We start from the raw sequence: 17,955 nt of genomic DNA, 5'->3' as shown, positions 1-17,955 counted from the left end.
TCGTCCGATGACACATCTGTATCTGAAGCTGTGTGACCCACTCTTTGAAGGGTATACTTGCCCTCTCAACATCAAAATAGAAGCTAGACGGGTTCAAGCCAGGAGAAGGCTTTGTATCCGGCTGCCCGCGTTCCGTATATAAGCGATCTTGCAATATTATATCTCTTCCCGGTACCCAATCTTGGACAGTTAGATGTATTGCAGCTTGAGATGATCTGCCCAAAATTCAAAAATGCGCTTCCAGAGCCCCTGCATCTCATTTTTGACTTTGATGGATAATGAAGGGATCCAACCACACTGTTTTCAGTCAGGAGTCCTGGATCTGGCGCTAATATTAGCCCATCAACTAAACTAACTAACCTCAGACTCAGTCGTTTCAAGGTTGGGGCTGCTATCCGTAGAAATCCTTTGAGGCTATTTACTGTCACCTCGATCAAATAAAGATGAAGCTCCTCTAGCTGGGAAAACCGAATTCTCTGAGAAAGATCCTTAAAGTAGAGTGGAGATAATTCTTCTACGGGACTCTATTGGGCAAAGGTCAGGGTTTTCAGTGTCGGTGCAACTGTGACTAGAACATTGAGAGGACGTTTAGAGGTGTCTTCATCAAATGTCTCTTGTCTTGTTCGTGATCTTAAGGCGGATGCGTATATTTAGAGTCGTCAGATCTTTTAGGAGTGCAAGAAGTCATTGATACCGTGACTCTATCAGTCGAAAAGAGCTTAACTTCATGCCGCAGGTGTGGAGGGCTTGGACCTTTCGACTGGATTTGATTATGGCGTTGAGCTGTTGTGAGAATGCCAAACCGTGAGTAATGTAGAATGTCTCCTGCCAAAAATGGGGTGTTGGCCAATGCTTGTAGCTGTCAGTGGTGCTGAATTGGCTCCTCAATGCACGTAAGCCTAGGCAGCAGCGAAAGCCGGTATTCTTTAATCCACCGAGGATTAAATTTGTTGTATAAGACTGTGACCCAACGGTGACAACGTTTTCGAGACAAAGTAGGTATTTTTCAAGGGCACCAAAGAGTCCCGAATATTCGAGGATAGCAGGTGTTCTGCTAGTGTAACTTCATAAATGAAAAAGACAAGCTCGAGCTTAGCCTCAACTGCATTCGATTTTTCTTTTCTTGGACGTCGTCCCAATTTCAACAAACTCTTCCTTGGGTCCAACTGTGTAAGCCTTGCATTGTCCATGTTTACCCAGTTTTCGGACATAGGTGATATACTTATCAGGTTTCTGTCCTCCATATTCATCGATTCATCTATAAGAGCCAGGCAGCAAGCTCTCATTTTTTCGAAGTTCAAGTCGTTTTTTGTCTGGCATGGGATATATGAAAAACATCTCTTCCCTTCTTTATTGATTTTCTTATTCATTCCTTTCATTTATTTGTGCCCCTTAGGGCTTCGTTTGTGGACAATGTTTGAATTCTTGCCTCGCCTTTCAAGATAACCATAAAGCCCAAAGCTAATGTACTCTTTCGGCGGGATTGCGGCCAGTATTCTGGCACTCGGTACCTTTGCTGGTCATACTTTCGCGAAACTGGCTGGACGGCCAGCAATTTGTCTAGACACCTGCACTAGCTATAACCTAGTTGACTGGTTCGCTTTACATGATGTCCAGCAAGTCACTCAATGTAATGGTACTATGCTACCTGATTTCAATATTTTCAATGATTTGAGCGACCCTTATTCGCGATCTACCATCCATGTCTGCGCTTCCAGTGATCTTGATCAACTGCGAAATTTGTCGGTCACCAAAACCGCCTCATCCGCTACGTCAACTAGAAAAGCCGTCCAAATGAGTTTGAGAAAATCAAGCACCGCTGGCCTTTCAGGAATATGAGACGTTCCACCAATAGATAAAGGTCGACAAAAGGTTGATATAAGTCCTCAATGTCAAATTAATCTTATAAGTAAGCTATAAAGTAGAAAAAAAAATTAAATCCTAAAAAAGAAGCCAAAAATATCAAGCAAGTCCTCCCAAATTACGACGCCAAATCTTCACGGGCATCTCGCCCAAAATCAGATTCATTGTCTCCTCACGCTTCAACTCCCAGCCCGGATATGCAAGAGCGATATCATAGCGATGCACCAAGGATGCAACGGCCTTGGTCTGCTCCAGATAAGAGATGTTTCGACCAATGCAAGACCGAGCACCAGCAGAGAATGCAATCAGATATGGCTGTAGAGCCTTTCCCTCTTCTCCAAGCCATCTTTCTGGGATATACTGGTCTGAATTGGGAAAGACTCCTTCATCACGATGTGCGACCAAGGCAGACATACTGACAGATGTGTTACCAGCTACCCACTCCCCAAGAATGTTTGTACCTTCGGCCGGTGTTTCCCGAGGAAGGCCATGAGAGGTTGGTGGGAAGATCCGCAGAGACTCGTCTAGACAAGCACGGAGGTAAGGGAGATGTTTCACTTTGTCGTAATCAGCCACGACCTCGTCGTCGTCAAGAACGGCATCTAGCTCCTCGCGTAGCTTCGCTAAAGTGTGCGGATTTCGGAGAAGCTGGTACATTACGTTGGCGATGGCAATCGCTGTCGTCACGCTGCCTGCATTCATCATAATATTGCATTCGGCAATCACCTCGCCCCATTCCAGGTTGTTTGAATTGCCGTTCTTGTCTTCCATTAGAGCTTGGAAAAAGTCGTCGAGCTTCTCGCCTGCTTCGTAACGCTTCAATCGCAAACTACCACGCTGCCACATGATATTGTCCCAGTCATCTGAGGACTTTTGCATGCGAGCGAAGTATGGGATAATGTTGATGATCTTGTTGATGGTAGGATACCACGCGTAGTTCCACAGGATAAGAGACTGTTTGCGGGCTGTTGGGTAGAGAGCTTCACGGAGGCTGACCTCATACGTTGAACCGTCCCTTCTCTGCGCGATGCAAGAATCACATCCAGAATCTAGGAAGCCCAATTGCTCTGAGAGCCCGATATCGGCAATAGCGTCAAGTGTGAAGAAGTTTGTCCAAGCCCGCAGGTCCAGGGTGAGATCGTTCGGGTCTGGGGCTATTTTGTCAGATGCAACGTCCTCCTTGGGTGGCAATGTGCAGACTTTGTCGAAATGCTTAAACATCCTCTGCACCTTGTCGGTGACCTTATATTCCCAGCTTTCAAGGTTCTTGAGCGCGTATGCTGACGAGAGGACCTTGCGTTTTCTGGCGTGATCTGGCTTGTCCACCACATCTGCCAGATGGACGTGGGTTCCCGCAGTGACGGAGTACGAGCCATCCTTAGTGCACTTTGTGTTATGGCCGTAGATATCTTTGATGGCTCGGACATCTCCATATGACAAGGTGTTAGGCCCTGTTCGAATCACAGGATGCTTCTTGTGCTGCTCGATTAACTCCATGGATCGAAATCCCCTTGAAGCAAGCAACATGAACGGCACAGCAGAGAATCCTGAAAAGGCAGAGAGATTTGGGTATTTTCGTAGCCCTCGGAGCTTGTTAGCTAGGGGTATGAGCTCTCGGATGTTGAATTTAACATACCTTTAGGGTCACGAAGATACTCAACGTAAGGGTATCCAACCAGGTAGACGAAAAGAACAAAGAGAAGCCCAGCCGCATAAGGCGCGGCTGCAATGAATGATAGCATCCTAGTAATCTGTACCTCGCCAGTCAAGCCTGGAAGAGAAGGGTAGGTTTGAGTATGGTGTCTTCAGCTCTGCAACTGTTCTACTAGGTTGTGGTAAAGGGTCCTCTTCGCAGGAAGCTGGGTACGCTATATACAGCAGATCAGGAAGATTAGATATGACATACCTGGGTATCATCGTGAAAGTTCAGTGCCCTTCAAGGTAACTCAGTCCGCGACGATATTCAACAGCTTTTCGAAATGTATCAGGTAGAATAGCACTATGGCCAACCGCTCTTTGCTAAGCATAAGCCTCTAATAGTCGATTTCAAACCCACAATACGATCCTATGATGACATCGTACCAGGCAAGCAGAGATATGTAGATAGGATCTAGATCGTGAGAGTGGGCAAAATTTCCCTTTTCCATAAAAGGAAAGAATGCCCGCACTGCAATTGATCCAAACATACAATGCGGGGAAATGTGGTGAAACGATTTCAATCGCCGACTTCATCAACCCCATCCTTCCATCTTTTGGGTAATTTTGTCCATCTCCACTTACCCATCTGGACAACCTTGAAACTTGGCCCCTGCTTGAAATCCTTCCGGCATGTTCCAAGCCCCATGGATTGCTCCTTGATTGCATCAATTAATAAATATGTCACGACCTGCGAATTGCCTTCTTAGGTTTAGCGCCTCAATACACCACTGCGGACTCTGGAGTGGTTCACATTGCGCGGTTGGATGTGGTCGACCCAGCGGCGGTCGATAAGGAAATCTGGGGTCTGATGATCTGCCGTACAAATCTCGCCACAAACAATCATGGTTACGGCCGATACCTCAAGAGCGCCAAATGCATGTGCGAACTGCAAAGCTAGCAAGAAGTGATGTGACAAGTCACTGCCGCGCTGTCACTACTGCGCTGATTACGATTCAGCTCTATAGGGTAGAATGCTACTGATCTGCTGCCTTCAGCCATGATCTTAGAGTCTTGGAGATGTTAAGTAATCTGCCCGCAGATCGCAACCGCAAGTCTTTTTGCCTACTAATACTGATCGCAAATTTGCGATCAACGATTCTTAGAATTTGCGATTTTGCGATCACAGATCGCAAATTTATTATATAATCTATCACGTGATAAAAAACCTTTGTCAAATGGGTGGTGGTTTAGGCTCGATTGGGCCTAGTTAGCCTGATTTGGCCTGGTTTGTAGGGTTTGCATTACCCACTTTGTATCACTATTTTAGGCGAACTTCATCCCTAGTTTAGTAATTCAGTTTCATTCATTTATGGCATTTGAATGATTGGCCAGTCTGAACCAGTCGACTTGACAACCTTCTTCAAACTAGTTTCTAGTAATATTTTATAAGACTAGAGATGGCTTCAGAGAAAAGGATAACCCGTGGAAATGGGGCTGATCCAGGTGGGAGATTCATTATACTCGACAATTGGTTTGAGGATAATGAGGAACCTATTGAGAGTCAAGAATCTTCCCCAAATAAGCCCCTAAATTCTTATGAGTCCCTTTCATCTCAAGAGAGACCTATCGATTCTCAACCACAATCTACCCTTCCTAATTCTCCATTCATATTTCCCAGAGAATCCTCTATTGTGAGTACAACATCTTCTCAACAGAAATCTCAGCCTTGGTGTTACCGATATCTACAAGCAACTGTAATTGAGAAGAGATGAGTTTCAAGGAGAGGACAATCGAATTCGCTACATACTCACGATATTAAATATACCTGTGCGATTCCTGAGTGTTCTTTTGTGGCCTTTAAAAGCGAGCTTGAATGTTCTACAACAAAACATTTAAGGCATCTTGCGATCCATGGTATTTTCCGCCAAAAGGCTCTAGCTCTTGTACACCTATTGCCGTGGAGAAAAATGACGATCCAACACCAGAAGATATTCTCGGTACGCTCTTTATCTTATATGTATTATCTATGTATTACTTATTTTTTTTCTGTTTTAGCTTTCATTATCTCCGCAAATCTTCCTTGGTCGATTATCGAGAATCCCTTTTTCCGTCGCCTCATCGAAGGTCCAAGAATGAATAGAAACCTTCCTTTCGAGTCCCGACAGTCCGCCCAGGTCTATACCCTTTCTCTTCTCGATTCCTACACGAAGGATTTAAAAGCCTCTCTTTCCTCGACATGCCGTACAATCGCAATCTCTCTTGATTGTTGGACAAGTCCAAATGGCCTCACTTTTCTTGGAGTTATTGGCCACTGGCTTACAGACAACTTTGAATATAAGCAACATACGATTGAGTTTACGGAGCTTCGAGGGCACCATACTGGGGAACTTCTCGCGACCACTGTATATTCTCTTCTCGAGGATTTCGGTCTCACAAATAAACTGATCTCAGTGACTAATAACAATGCTATAAACAATGAGAGTATGGTTGCTTGTTTAACAGAGAAACTTAAGGGGGCTAATAACCCTTTCTGGCAACCCTCTGATGGTATTGAGAAATCAGCATTTGACGGCGACCATAGCATGATCCGTTGTTTTACTCATATTATCAACCTAATTCTCAAGGAGTTGCTAGGTGTCTTGAAGATAGGTACAATCGCTGAAGCAAAAGATCTCCTCGATGGGCCCTCTCTTCGTATTCCTCGCTCAATGAATCCGCTTCAAAAAATCCGTGTGATTGCGATCTGGGTCTCACGGAGCCCTCTTCAACGATGTTCTTGGAAGGAAATCTGTTTCATCAAGGAACAGACTGAAAAGCTGATTCCGACAGATGTGGAGACTCGCTGGAACTCAACATATTATATGTTGGAAACTGCGTTAGAGGTATGTGTGACATATATGCATTTTATATGTAGTACTTAGGTATACGTATGCTAACTTCTATAAAAGAAGAAAGAGGTAGTGAATATCTTTGTTCGTCTTCAAGACGAGCTCAAAATAGAACTTGGAGAAGAATAATGGCTGTATCTTCAAAGTCTTAAAGATATTCTCTTTTTCTTTGAGCGGCTAACTAGACTAGACATGTTCATTGGGTTGGGTATGGGTTTACCCAACCCAATGAACATGTCTACACAGGATATTGTGGATGCTGTACAAGCTTCTCGAGCAGTCTACTCGAAGTATTTCGACATTATGAATAAATCGGATCTATACTATATGGCAATGGTATTAGATCCAAGGTTCAAGTTCACTATCTTTGAAAAGTACTTTGATGATCAAGCCCATCTTGATTCTCTAAACAGCCAGTTGAAAGAAAAGCTTGAGAATCTTTGTCCAGTTCAACATCAAAGAGATACTTCTTCAGGATCTTCTTTTCAACCAAGTCCAAAGAGCCAGAAGAGATATCTTCAGGATGAGTTTTATCGAGATTTGTTCCAGTTACGAAATAAACGAGCAAGGCAAGAGGAATCAGAGATTGATCGTTGGTTTAATCAACCTCCTCTTGAGAATGCTCCGGATGCTACCCATCGTGGTCATGATCAATGGTTATTTGATTGGTGTCGACTTAATGCGAGTAGTTGGCCCCGCCTTGCAGTTGCGGCTCGCAGTTTTCTTTGTATCCCATGTTCTGAAGTTTAGACATGTGCATGGGTTGGGTATGGGTCGAAATTCATACCCATACCCAACCCATCAGGGGTAAGGTAAACCCATACCCATATGGGTATTTTAGTTGCCTTAATGCCTTAATAATGCCTTACGCTAGTCTGAAATAGAGCTAGTTTACTTAGCTAATTATACATTATAATGCATGTAATTTTTGTTGTTTTAATCAATACCATCTATAATTAAAATTCAAACATTCAAAATTTGATACTAATAACTTAACACTAACTAGAACTACCTTCACCAGCATCACCACCACCACCACCACCATCGCTAGGTAGAAGGGCGCCATCATCACCACCACCACTACTATCATCGCTAGGTGGAGGGGCGCCACCACGAACACGAGCAGCTTGTCTTTCACGTCGACGTTGTGCTTGACGCCGAAGTTGTGCTCGAGTTGGTGGTCGAGCTTCTAGTAGTGGTGGTCGAACACCATGAAGCGTAAGATAAGCCTCAGCATAAGCATTCCATAAAATATTAGCTATAGCAGGACGGACGCTATCAAGAGATGGAGCAGTTGCTTGATTTATCTGTAATAAAGCTGTCCAATCGTTTTGTAGGGCTGTCTCCCAAGCGTGAAATGCGACCGTTAAACGATCATATGTTACTTGTCGTATTGGGGCTTCAGTCGCCATAAGTTGACGAAAGGCATTATCATCAAGACCATCATATTCATCACCACGACCAGGACTTCGACGGATTGTAGTCATTGGTAGCTCATTTGAGGTAATAATTGGAGCTACTTATGGGGGAGCAGGTCCCCGAATGCGATGCTGATAAGGGTATTACCGCTGCTCTTGGAACATGATCCCGATGGAAATCCTCACCCCACTGCTGTTTAAAGGAGGGATATTTTTGACTTAGAGAAAACTAGATATTAGTATGATCATAGTTATTATTAGGGAATATGAAGGTATGACTTACGCAAGATAACTACAGACGTCGCATCGTTCTGTACGTAATAGTCTCGGTCTGCAGCACTCTTGAATTCTACGACGAATGCGCGTGTAATGCCATTCTGCATCACGACAAGAGCATTGCGTTAGAAAATTATCCTGCTGTTTCCCCATTTTCTGGTGTCCCAGATGCAGATGAACCAACCTGAATACTTTCGGGCGAGTTATCCTCCCTGCCAGATGCCGATTTGATTTAGGGCTTCTGCGATGATGAGTGGGGGCAGTTGTCCTTCAAAGCAAGCATACTCTGACAGGCCTTTTTGAACCACTGCTTACATCCAATCTAAATAGCAGGTAACCTATATCATGCGTGATTTTCTCATAATAAATCGTACATTGCGGATAACCTCAGCAGCCACGTCTTATTTGAACCGGAAAAGAACAATATAGGTAATTGACATTCTGGGTGCTTCTTTCAGAGAATATGATGATGATGAAGGGTGATAGCAGGTCAAATTATGACGTCCTAAATAGTAGCGGTAATGAGGAATGATAAGTAGCTATTACAAAATTTATCAAAGTATGATAAGCTGTCACTTTTTACCCCTCTTTTCCTCCTTCGCATTTTTCCTATTCAGACTCGAAGCAATGACCAACCTAGACGAAGCAGGTGCTCATGAATTTGCAGCAACGTTAGTAGCCCACTAAGGTATTGTCGAGAAGAATGGTTGCTAAAACTCCACTCACTCAGCTTTCTTCCACTATACCATCATCCTACCGTCAAAATTCGAATAAGCTCTAGCGACTATGAATACGAAATTTCCAAATACCTCCTTTGCAAGGACTCTACCTATTTTACGGCAATGTTTGAAGGTAACTTTGTAGAGAGAGAACAGCAAGTAGCATCTCTGGAGGAAGTGGAAGGAGTGGTTTCGGTGCGAAGTTTTGAAGCACTCATACAGTGGCTATACATGTGCAGGGTCCAATTCGATTCCGAAGACCCAGAAGATCAAATATCGACTATTATAGAGCTCGTCAGGTTTGCAGATATGTGCAATATTACAGGGATGGAATCCCAAATGGCTCAGTATATCAAGGATATACTTGTTGCCAGTCCCAAAGACGAGAACCTCTGTCGACATATCGATACCAACACCTATTACCTCACACGACAACACATTATTTGGGCAACATTTTTGCCCCCAGGGCATTTAGTGCGTCGCACCCTAGCGGCAGCCTCGGTTGAAGGATATCTTCGAGGCGAAGACTACAAATTTGAGCAGGAAACCCATGAATATCCCAGCTTCGGAGCTGACCTACTTCAAGAAGTGAGGTCAATACTAGATGGACTCAATGTCATATATGGGGAAGTCACACTTGAAGACCCTATCAGTGGAACAAAAATAAGTATCAACCTTGATCTGGACTTTTAGTATACTAAAATACGGACCTCTGTTTATCGAATTGTGAGTGACCATGTTGTAGACTTAGGTTGTAGATATGCCCGGATTTATCCTCTTTGATCCATATAGTGTGGAAATATACTAGACCCTAGTAGGCCCCGGTAGACCCTGAGTTCTAACTAGTACTGTTATCACTTCCCATTAACACCAGCTGGATCACCGTTGAGCTTCTGACGGCTGTACTCAAAGGAATCTATACATATTGTTGAACGTTGGGGTACAGTCTATGACTAAGACTGTTGGAGGTTTCATATTATTTCCTGAAATCGGTTTCACCAGCTACAATTTCTGATCCTGTTGCCATGACACGCTAACGTATCTAAAATTTGTTCAAATAATATCACTGATTAAGACATTATACAGGATGGATCGAAGTCGGTTTCATCACTTGCGCATAGAATCTTCCTCCAGGGGCAGAGGAGCTGTAATAGGTATGGTGTGTTTCAAAGAGAGGGTTCGAGAAAGAATCTCTGTACGCGAGTGGTGAAACTGATTTCGATCCATCCTGTACCAATCGGTGCTACTGGAATCGATAGTCGCCACCAACCATTGCATCAAGCAAAGGGCACTTATGCTATTGGATATACAAAAGCTACCTTCGTTTCAAAAAAAAATTCGTTTTTTGCTTCTAAAGGCAAGAACCAATTTAAGAAATACACATCTGAGCTAGGATCAGGCGCTCTTTTCTACAATTTAGGGTATAAGATTGATCATATAAGTCATAAATATAGAATTCTTTCTTTTCGTGAGGCAGATGTTCTTACTTTTCTCGACCAAGGACGAGAAACTAGATGAATAAACCCGTGTACAGTAGTTCTCAATATCAGTTTTACCATGAAATATTACAACCTTTTCCATAAATTTTGTGGCCAGTGACCTACCTATGCTGCTAGTTCTGAACGCTTAGATTAGTTAATCTCTTTTAAAATCCATATTACATATGAGCACCAGAATACATCTGAACAGGGGTCACTAGGAAGCACAATCAATCCCCCTTACAACCACATCTTATGTAACTGACCCCTCACCTATGCCGAAGAGGATTCTGTCTTATCATATGTATATACATATGGTAGTGTAGTATGAAGTACCAACTCCACCATGTACTTGAAAGCCTGCAGGTGCCTCCCACCAGCTTAAAAATCGAAAATCGAGACCTCCCACCTTCCCCTCCCCAGAGCGCTCCATCTTGGCCTAGACACTATCCTTTGATTGTCGGGTCCCATGGATATGAAAACCCCTGCCCCCGCCAAAGTATGTGCTGAGCATATAGCTCTCACCTCTTTTTTTTATCAGGTTCCTGCTCCCGTCGTTCGAAATGTATTCAACAAGTCGTTAATCAAGCAAGAAGATTACGTCTTGCCTTTTTGTAAAGAGCGTGGGCTAACCGAAGCTCTTGCATTCCTGGCGAAAACTAAGGATGGATGGGATCACATACCTGCAGTTTGCGTCGAACAGAACCCGGCTGGGACGGTTTTGAATGTCATATTGGCTATCAACAAAACAAAGTATACTGATGGAGATGGACTTCTACAACAACTCAAAAGAGGGTTTGAAGAAATATTTTGCGTACTTCATGATTCACAATATGGTTAGTCCTTACTATTTCGCATCTGAGGGTAGATTTTAACAATTTCCAAAATATATAGATAATCCCGAAGTCCAAGAGGAAATTTTTACCTCAATTATCACCATGTGCTCAGCGCGAGTGCTATGTCGCTTGCGACTCGATCGGAAGGCAACTAAGATGTCCATTCAAAATCTCTTGAAAGCGGCCATGTTTAGTATTCGACAAATTAGTCCTCAGAAACTTCAAGGCAAAGAGCTATCAGTTACATCATCATTATTCATTTCAGAGGCAAATAAGGTCATAAAATTGGTTGATCAATGGTTGCATCACAAAACTCTGGATGAGCTAGGTCAACTTGTTAGAGGAATATATCACTTGCAACAAACAGCACCACGCTTTCACGACTTGATAGATCTCATCTCCAACAATGATATGGATCCGTCCTCGAGATCAAGTTTATTGAACATCATCAGGAAGGTCTCGAGGTACTGGGGAACCGCCAGGCGACTTTATCGAACGGCAAAGAAATATATATTGGTCCGAAATATGAAAATTCAACTGGCAAGCCTACCCCAAAAGGCATTCGAAAGTCAAACAAATCCTAGCGAGTTCTCTGACCTATGTTCATGTTTATCGAGGCTTGCATTGGCCAAGGGGCAACAAAATAGAGTGCGTCAATTATGCCACAATTTGAAACTTGATGAAAAGGCTGCTCGTGCCCGGTTTGAAGGAGCCCAAAAGGCTCTTTCAGCATCCAAAATCCATGCTGAAATTCAGATTGTCGGCTTTTGCGAAATAAAAGCCCCGACATTGTTTCCACGAGTGGTCAGTTCAAGTAAAGATGCATGCTTTCTCTGTAACACTTTCATCCAACTACACGGACGAATGCATACCCCAAAAACCCACGGTCGGCTTTATCCCGGCTGGAGACTCCCGAGCCTGCCACAATTTACTGTCCTCCAGCAGAAACTCAACCAGATTCTTCTTAAAAGTCTCCAACACAACATTTCTCTTGGTTTAGCTCAGGGGAAGCTGCCTGTTCATCCGTTTCCCAATGAAAGCACCCTTCTAACCTCATCAGCTTCGGCAACAGTGATTAGTATACCGGAGCTCGTGTCAGAGAGCTTCAAAGGAAATATTTCTTCGAGTGGCTCATCTAAAAACGTGTCGGAGGGTCGACAAAGATATAGTCCTTTGGCAGTTAGCCAACTTTCAACCAGTAAGACGACTTCGTGCAACTCCATTAACACCGTTTACCTGCTCGAGGGAGGACTGGTCAAGGATTTTGTCGAATATGGCAGACGTTCTCATCTTATTATCACAGAATCCCTTGAGGTACACCTTAGCCTTGAGCATGAATCAGCTTCTACAACTGAGAAAGAACCTTTGGGGTATGGTATCAAAAGGATGACAATCGATAGTATCAAAAATATGAGTGAGACATGTCCTGTTATTGATGTGCAGCGGCTCGAGGGCGAAGTTTTATGTTCATTGTCCGAAGATAATGCAATTTTTCTGGTTGCTGGGGATGTGGTGTTGAAACTAAATACTCATAGATTGGCCGAGGAACAGAAAACAGCTCTTCAAGCGCCACCGCAGTGAACAAACAGGTCATACTAGTCATCTTACTCTCGGGGCATGCCAAAACTGTAGTTACTAGTCTGAGAAATGAGTGCTGTTTAGACGCCTTTCTGCTGCATAAAACATTCCAGGTTGACTTGAGTCGCTGACCTTAGCAAATATGACGTCAAGATACAGTTCGACAGATGATTACAATCAGATATCCTAGTTAAACATAAAGTAGATTTGAATGCTACTGTTTTAGATATGACTTTTCTACTCCGACAAACGAGCCAGTGTAGCCTTCCCAGCACGACTATCGTTCGCTCTGCCCAGTTCCTGACTGATCCATGACCCAATACGCGACATCTCTTCAAGAGAAACACCAGTATACATACCGAGACCATGAATCGTATGAACGAGGTCTTCGGTAGAGACATTTCCTGTAGCGCCCTTGGAGTATGGGCAGCCTCCCAAGCCCCCGACACTACTATCGAAGATCCGAATGCCATGCTCTAGACCAACAATAGTATTGACGAGAGCCTGCCCATAAGTATCGTGAAAATGTAGAGCTAAGTCTGAGGTGGAAATGCCGGCTGCTTTGAGTGCTTTGAGAAGCTCCATTGTCCGGGGCGCTGTGCCCATGCCCGTAGTATCCGCCACTGACACTTCGTCGGCGCCCATCTCGAGTAGAGTAGCAGTGATATCCGCCACCTTGATCGGGTCCACGTCAGGGCCTTCGTAGGGACACCCTAGAGCCACTGATACATATCCACGCACTCGGATGTTCTTTGTCTTGGCCAATGAGACTATGGGCTTGATGCGCTCGAGAGATTCGGCAATGGTGCAATTAGTATTGGCTTTTGAGAATGCTTCGGTAGCTGCAGCAAACAGGGAAATCTCCGTTGTTGCTGCGGGTGTTTCCGCTGGAACGCCCGTGGCTTCCATGATCCTGACTAGGCCTTCTAGACCCTTGATATTCGGGACCAGGTAGTTGTAGGCAATTGTGTCTTTGGACGGCGGTGGTGAGAGAAGGAGTGTTTCGCAGATTTGAGCAGTGCTATCCATCTATTCATAATCAAGCTGGTTAATTACGTCAATGATTCTTAACCTCATGATCTTGATCTTGCAGAAAATACCGCACCTGTGGCACCCATTTCGGAGGCACAAAAGAGCCCGCTTCGATTGTTGTGACGCCAGTCTTAGCAAGCCGCCGGATCAACTCCAGTTTCGTCTCTATATTGATAGACTTTTTCTCGTTCTGAAGTCCATCCCGAGGGCCAACCTCCACAATGCGCACATGATCCGAGGTTAAACTCGACTCGGTCGAAAACCGGCGCAGGGGGAAGAAAGCTCGAAGAGCTGAACGTGTCGATAAAGGTGGACGATGGATCATGATAGAAGTCGATGTATAGCGAGTTCAAGGTTGAAGACAGAGAGAGTCGAGAGAGTGAGGGGAATGCGGAGAGCACCTTTCCTAATTTAGACTAGCATATGGCCATTGAGGAGTCAGGGATATGACTCAGCAGCTATAGCCAGTAACGTAGTGAACCAGGTAGGCGGTCTACGGCAGCAGAGCCGAGTTAAAGTAAATCACCACCGAACCGAACCGAGCCGCCATCACTACCGAGCCGCCACCCCAGAATACCATAGTAAACTCGAAAAAAATTGAATATCACATCTTAACAACCGTGACACTGATATAATTCAAATATTCGGTGAGGTATAACTATAAGAATATTCACAAAGAATCAATTTATCTTAAGTAAATTAAATAGAGGGATCATAGTAGTATCATAAATTACGGTATAATTTATTTATTTTAGCTTCAAGTACACTTTACTCGATGATTTCCTAATCCTTTTTTCTATATATATATATATTTAATCAACTAGTAATAATCCGATTTCGAGACTTGAAATAAATTCAACTAGTGGTTGTTGAAATATGATATTCAATTTTTTCGAGTTTACTATGGTTTTCTGGGGTGGCGGCTCGGTAGTGATGGCGGTTCGGTGGTGATTTACAGTGGGTTGCATTAAAAAGTAGAACACGGTAGTTACAAGCCCCTTACCTTTCTGCCAGGCAGAAACCGGCAGAAGCCTCTAATTCATTGAGATTGTGTAGTATCATGCGCTCACGCGTTGTTTACCCTAGACGGTGTAATCGATACAGGCGGTGTAAGTAGGCGGTGTAATTCCAGATGTACCGTGTTCTACTTTTTTTTGCAACAAAACTGTACTTTATCATTTATCTAGAAGTTGTGATAAATAGCTCCAGAATGGACACCTTTACATGCCTTTTCACTTTTTGACTCCCTTCTTGTCGGAATATCTGACGCGTCTTAATGTTGCATATGCATCTACTTTGTAAATGTATCGTTGCGAGTTGTAAGAGGTGTGTTATTCAAGTCCACTCCAAAACTGCCTAAAGTACTCCGTAGTTCCCCATTCATTAACCGACCAAACCAATTAGGTGCCAGAGATTTACTGCAGTAAATCTGGGCCCCACTCGTGATTGAAACCACTTTCAGTCCATCGTATCAACACTTCTTTCATTGAGCTTTCTGTTGTGATTGTGTTTGGTTTTTCTTGGCTGAATCGACCGCCTAGAGCGTTCCCGTTTCGCTATTTACTTTGCACCTTGTAAACATTTATTTAGTTAGTTATTTAATTAGCGGAGTTCCGTTCCCAGGATCATCCGTTATATAATAAATTACACTTTCATTTCAGGAAATTGAAAATTTCTAGTGATACGGGGAACAGGACGTCCTAGCTAGTCTGCGAACCTGGCTAAATCATGGAGTATGGTAGATGCAGTCAGAGTCCGTCCTCTAGGGGCTGTGTGGGAGAAAGGAAGGAGAACCAAGGGGTAGCTCAAGAAGGTAAAGGTAGTCTGATGGTCTAATCTCTCAACTGAATGCTTGACTCTAATGTTCTCACGGAGACTGAAATCGATGGGGTAATCTAAAATTGAATTGCCAATTACGAAGATGTTGGTGTGACAAATATCATTGCTAAAATCATCGTACATTTCCTTTCGAATGCACAGTACAGCTCTTGACAAGAGCTTATCCCCGCTGAAAAGTCACATTTTTTTTGTTTTGACCATTCTTATTTGAGGGAAATCCGAGCATGGAAAGACCTGATATTTTTGTATCTTTATCTCATAACGGCATCACGGTATATGAAACATTTCGCTGTCTTTAAACCTGAACCTAACTGTCATAAGAATCCTCAGACATATCATCCATGTCATCCTCTTCATCATCAAGACCTTCGAAGATCATGAACTTTTCATTCTTCGCATCAGTATCTTCGGGGACCACGTTGCCATCCTGGACTTCGCAGTCCTTCAGGGAACACTCTCTGCCGATCTGACTGCGGCGTCCAATGACGCAACCTGTCAATGTAGCCCGTTCGGAAATGATAGCACCGTCAAAGACAACACAGCGGGTCAATCGAGCTCCGCTGCCAATAGTCACGTTTGAACCAATGCAGCTCTCCTTGATAACACACTTCTCAGCCACTGTTGTGTTCTGGCCGAGAAGACAATCGCTTTTCGTAACAGTACAGCGTTGAGCTACACCCTCAGGGTGGGCAACCTTTTGGTTGTGAGCAAATGGCGAAGCTACTGTGCGGCCAACATCTTCGATAGATTCTAGCTTTGCTAGGCGGAGGGATGTGGTTAAAAGAGTAGCGGTGCTGTCGACACGTCTAACAAAGGGCGCAGAGCTTCTTTGGACGTATGCAAGCATAGGTGGAACCTTTTCAGATTTCGTCTTTGAGGCTTGCGCCTTAACACGAGAAGCATAGATGGAGGACTCCGAGTTGACTTCCACTGTTGTGGCAGACTTGGGGAGGCCGGCTTTGGTGGTGCTCAAACTGTGAAGGTCAATCTCATCCTCGAGTGACTCGCCGTCATGGCTTCCACTGTCATCGTTGCTGTGACTCTCCTTCTGGAAAATCTTGTTTATTCCCAGCTTGTCTCCAAGACCTCTTTGCCACTCGGCCTTCGCCCAGTAGCCAATCAAATCCTCACTGACTGATTCGAATTTCTCCTGCTCACGCACCAGAGCTTTAATCCAGTATGGGAAAATGTACAAATGCGCATCTCGGTATTTTGTCAGAATCTTCACTTGGGGGTGGGTTTCGACGAGTGAATGGCGCATCAAGAAACCCTTGTCTTGTTCCATCTTTTCTTTTACGGTATCCATGGGCATTGACATGACTAGTTTCGATAGTCCAAATCGTAGTGCAGCAGGGCCATCGAGTGGGTGTGATACTGCTGGTGCTTCATCTTGTTCCAATGGTGCAGTGGCCACCAAATCAGTGGGCTCGCCCTTGACACTCTCCTCTCGTCCTTCTGTCTGATAAAAGACGCTAAGGCCACCTCGGGGCCTGAATTGCTCAGCACCTGGTCCTGAAGACAGACCATAGGTATGGCGAGGTTCTTGAGTAGTGAAGTCGTCTGCGACCATCCATGCTTCCAGCAGAGATTCACCAGGAATTTCGCAGATAATATCGCAGGGTAGGAGAAGGAAATTTGATTTGATGCAAGCCTGCACTTCCGGAAGACGAAGAAGCTCGGCAGTTCCAGTGGTCATTTCCAAATCTGCAGGTGCGAGGATCGAGGGCGATGGGGAAGAAAGCGAGGTAAGGTAGGGGTTTTGCTGCAGAGCAGCTTGGAGCGGAGCTGCGGCAGATGGAGGAGTGATCAAAGTGATATCTAAAAACTTGTTAGGTTGTCGGGTATACCGATAGTACCGAGCAGCCAGAAAGGCGTATATGTCCCAACTATAAGACGATAGACATACCAGTGATTCTGAAGGACAGAATGTTAGCTTGGTAACTTAGATTTACGGATATAGAAGCAAACATACCCTGCTTTTTTGCAGAATTGCAGTGGGTAGTACACCATCGGCCTATTAGCAACCGGGATGAGACATTTTGGGGAATCTTCCTTCGAAGTAAATGTGGTCAACGAAACACCAGGGCCACAGAGGATCACAGCTTGGAAGCCCATTGAGGGCACAGGTACTGAGTGTGGCATAATTGATATAGTGATCAGTGTACGGCTTGTCCTATCAGGAAAGCTGAGCACAAATTTTGGGAATAAAAGAAGCTGCGGCGCATTCAAAGTGGGATGTCTCTTTGATGCTTTTTTTGATGACTCGACAAAGTCACGTGCTGATAATGAGTCGGCACTTTTGATTGTTATCAGTATCAGCAAAACAGTGCAAACAGGGGCGGAAACACCTATTTTTGGGTTCTGCCGATCATTATGCAGAGCGCGCTGCG

The 17,955-nt window shown here is 44.2% G+C and overlaps 9 protein-coding genes across 9 annotated transcripts; 4 read left to right on the top strand and 5 right to left on the bottom strand.

Moving 5' to 3' along the window:
- Nucleotides 1-1,464: 1,464 nt before the first annotated feature.
- On the top strand, nucleotides 1,465-1,839 carry N7495_003417 (glycoside hydrolase; the record flags this gene model as incomplete). The annotated part of the gene is made up of 1 exon (XM_057206086.1): nucleotides 1,465-1,839. One exon carries the CDS (start codon nucleotides 1,465-1,467, stop codon nucleotides 1,837-1,839), a length of 375 nt encoding a protein of 124 aa, XP_057066693.1.
- A 123-nt stretch (nucleotides 1,840-1,962) lies between these two features.
- N7495_003416 (cytochrome P450) lies at nucleotides 1,963-3,605 on the bottom strand (the record flags this gene model as incomplete). Its single annotated transcript, XM_057206085.1, has 2 exons — nucleotides 1,963-3,446; nucleotides 3,500-3,605. 2 exons carry the CDS (start codon nucleotides 3,603-3,605, stop codon nucleotides 1,963-1,965), a joined length of 1,590 nt encoding a protein of 529 aa, XP_057066692.1.
- Nucleotides 3,606-4,270: 665 nt separating this feature from the next.
- Nucleotides 4,271-4,560, bottom strand: N7495_003415 (uncharacterized protein; the record flags this gene model as incomplete). The annotated part of the gene is made up of 2 exons (XM_057206084.1): nucleotides 4,271-4,447; nucleotides 4,483-4,560. The coding sequence occupies 2 exons, from the start codon at nucleotides 4,558-4,560 to the stop codon at nucleotides 4,271-4,273; spliced, it is 255 nt and encodes an 84-aa protein (XP_057066691.1).
- Nucleotides 4,561-5,374: 814 nt separating this feature from the next.
- On the top strand, nucleotides 5,375-6,518 carry N7495_003414 (uncharacterized protein; the record flags this gene model as incomplete). The annotated part of the gene is made up of 3 exons (XM_057206083.1): nucleotides 5,375-5,498; nucleotides 5,557-6,383; nucleotides 6,450-6,518. The coding sequence occupies 3 exons, from the start codon at nucleotides 5,375-5,377 to the stop codon at nucleotides 6,516-6,518; spliced, it is 1,020 nt and encodes a 339-aa protein (XP_057066690.1).
- An 807-nt stretch (nucleotides 6,519-7,325) lies between these two features.
- N7495_003413 (uncharacterized protein) lies at nucleotides 7,326-7,876 on the bottom strand (the record flags this gene model as incomplete). Its single annotated transcript, XM_057206082.1, has 2 exons — nucleotides 7,326-7,339; nucleotides 7,402-7,876. 2 exons carry the CDS (start codon nucleotides 7,874-7,876, stop codon nucleotides 7,326-7,328), a joined length of 489 nt encoding a protein of 162 aa, XP_057066689.1.
- An 834-nt stretch (nucleotides 7,877-8,710) lies between these two features.
- N7495_003412 (BTB/POZ domain-containing protein) lies at nucleotides 8,711-9,495 on the top strand (the record flags this gene model as incomplete). Its single annotated transcript, XM_057206081.1, has 2 exons — nucleotides 8,711-8,754; nucleotides 8,814-9,495. 2 exons carry the CDS (start codon nucleotides 8,711-8,713, stop codon nucleotides 9,493-9,495), a joined length of 726 nt encoding a protein of 241 aa, XP_057066688.1.
- A 1,254-nt stretch (nucleotides 9,496-10,749) lies between these two features.
- Nucleotides 10,750-12,697, top strand: N7495_003411 (nucleic acid/nucleotide deaminase domain-containing protein; the record flags this gene model as incomplete). Its single annotated transcript, XM_057206080.1, has 2 exons — nucleotides 10,750-11,116; nucleotides 11,175-12,697. 2 exons carry the CDS (start codon nucleotides 10,750-10,752, stop codon nucleotides 12,695-12,697), a joined length of 1,890 nt encoding a protein of 629 aa, XP_057066687.1.
- A 234-nt stretch (nucleotides 12,698-12,931) lies between these two features.
- N7495_003410 (hydroxymethylglutaryl-CoA lyase) lies at nucleotides 12,932-14,051 on the bottom strand (the record flags this gene model as incomplete). Its single annotated transcript, XM_057206079.1, has 2 exons — nucleotides 12,932-13,723; nucleotides 13,800-14,051. 2 exons carry the CDS (start codon nucleotides 14,049-14,051, stop codon nucleotides 12,932-12,934), a joined length of 1,044 nt encoding a protein of 347 aa, XP_057066686.1.
- Nucleotides 14,052-15,872: 1,821 nt separating this feature from the next.
- N7495_003409 (translation initiation factor eIF2B subunit gamma) lies at nucleotides 15,873-17,680 on the bottom strand (the record flags this gene model as incomplete). The annotated part of the gene is made up of 3 exons (XM_057206078.1): nucleotides 15,873-17,383; nucleotides 17,472-17,479; nucleotides 17,538-17,680. 3 exons carry the CDS (start codon nucleotides 17,678-17,680, stop codon nucleotides 15,873-15,875), a joined length of 1,662 nt encoding a protein of 553 aa, XP_057066685.1.
- Between the last annotated feature and the right edge of the window lie 275 nt (nucleotides 17,681-17,955).

The sequence above is a fragment of the Penicillium taxi genome (assembly GCF_028828555.1).
Source record: "Penicillium taxi strain IBT 34144 chromosome Unknown utg000002l_segment0_segment0, whole genome shotgun sequence".
Classification (NCBI taxonomy): domain Eukaryota; kingdom Fungi; phylum Ascomycota; class Eurotiomycetes; order Eurotiales; family Aspergillaceae; genus Penicillium; species Penicillium taxi.
The sequence above is the reverse complement of the archived record's forward strand: the minus strand, read 5'-3'. Positions and strand labels throughout refer to the sequence as shown.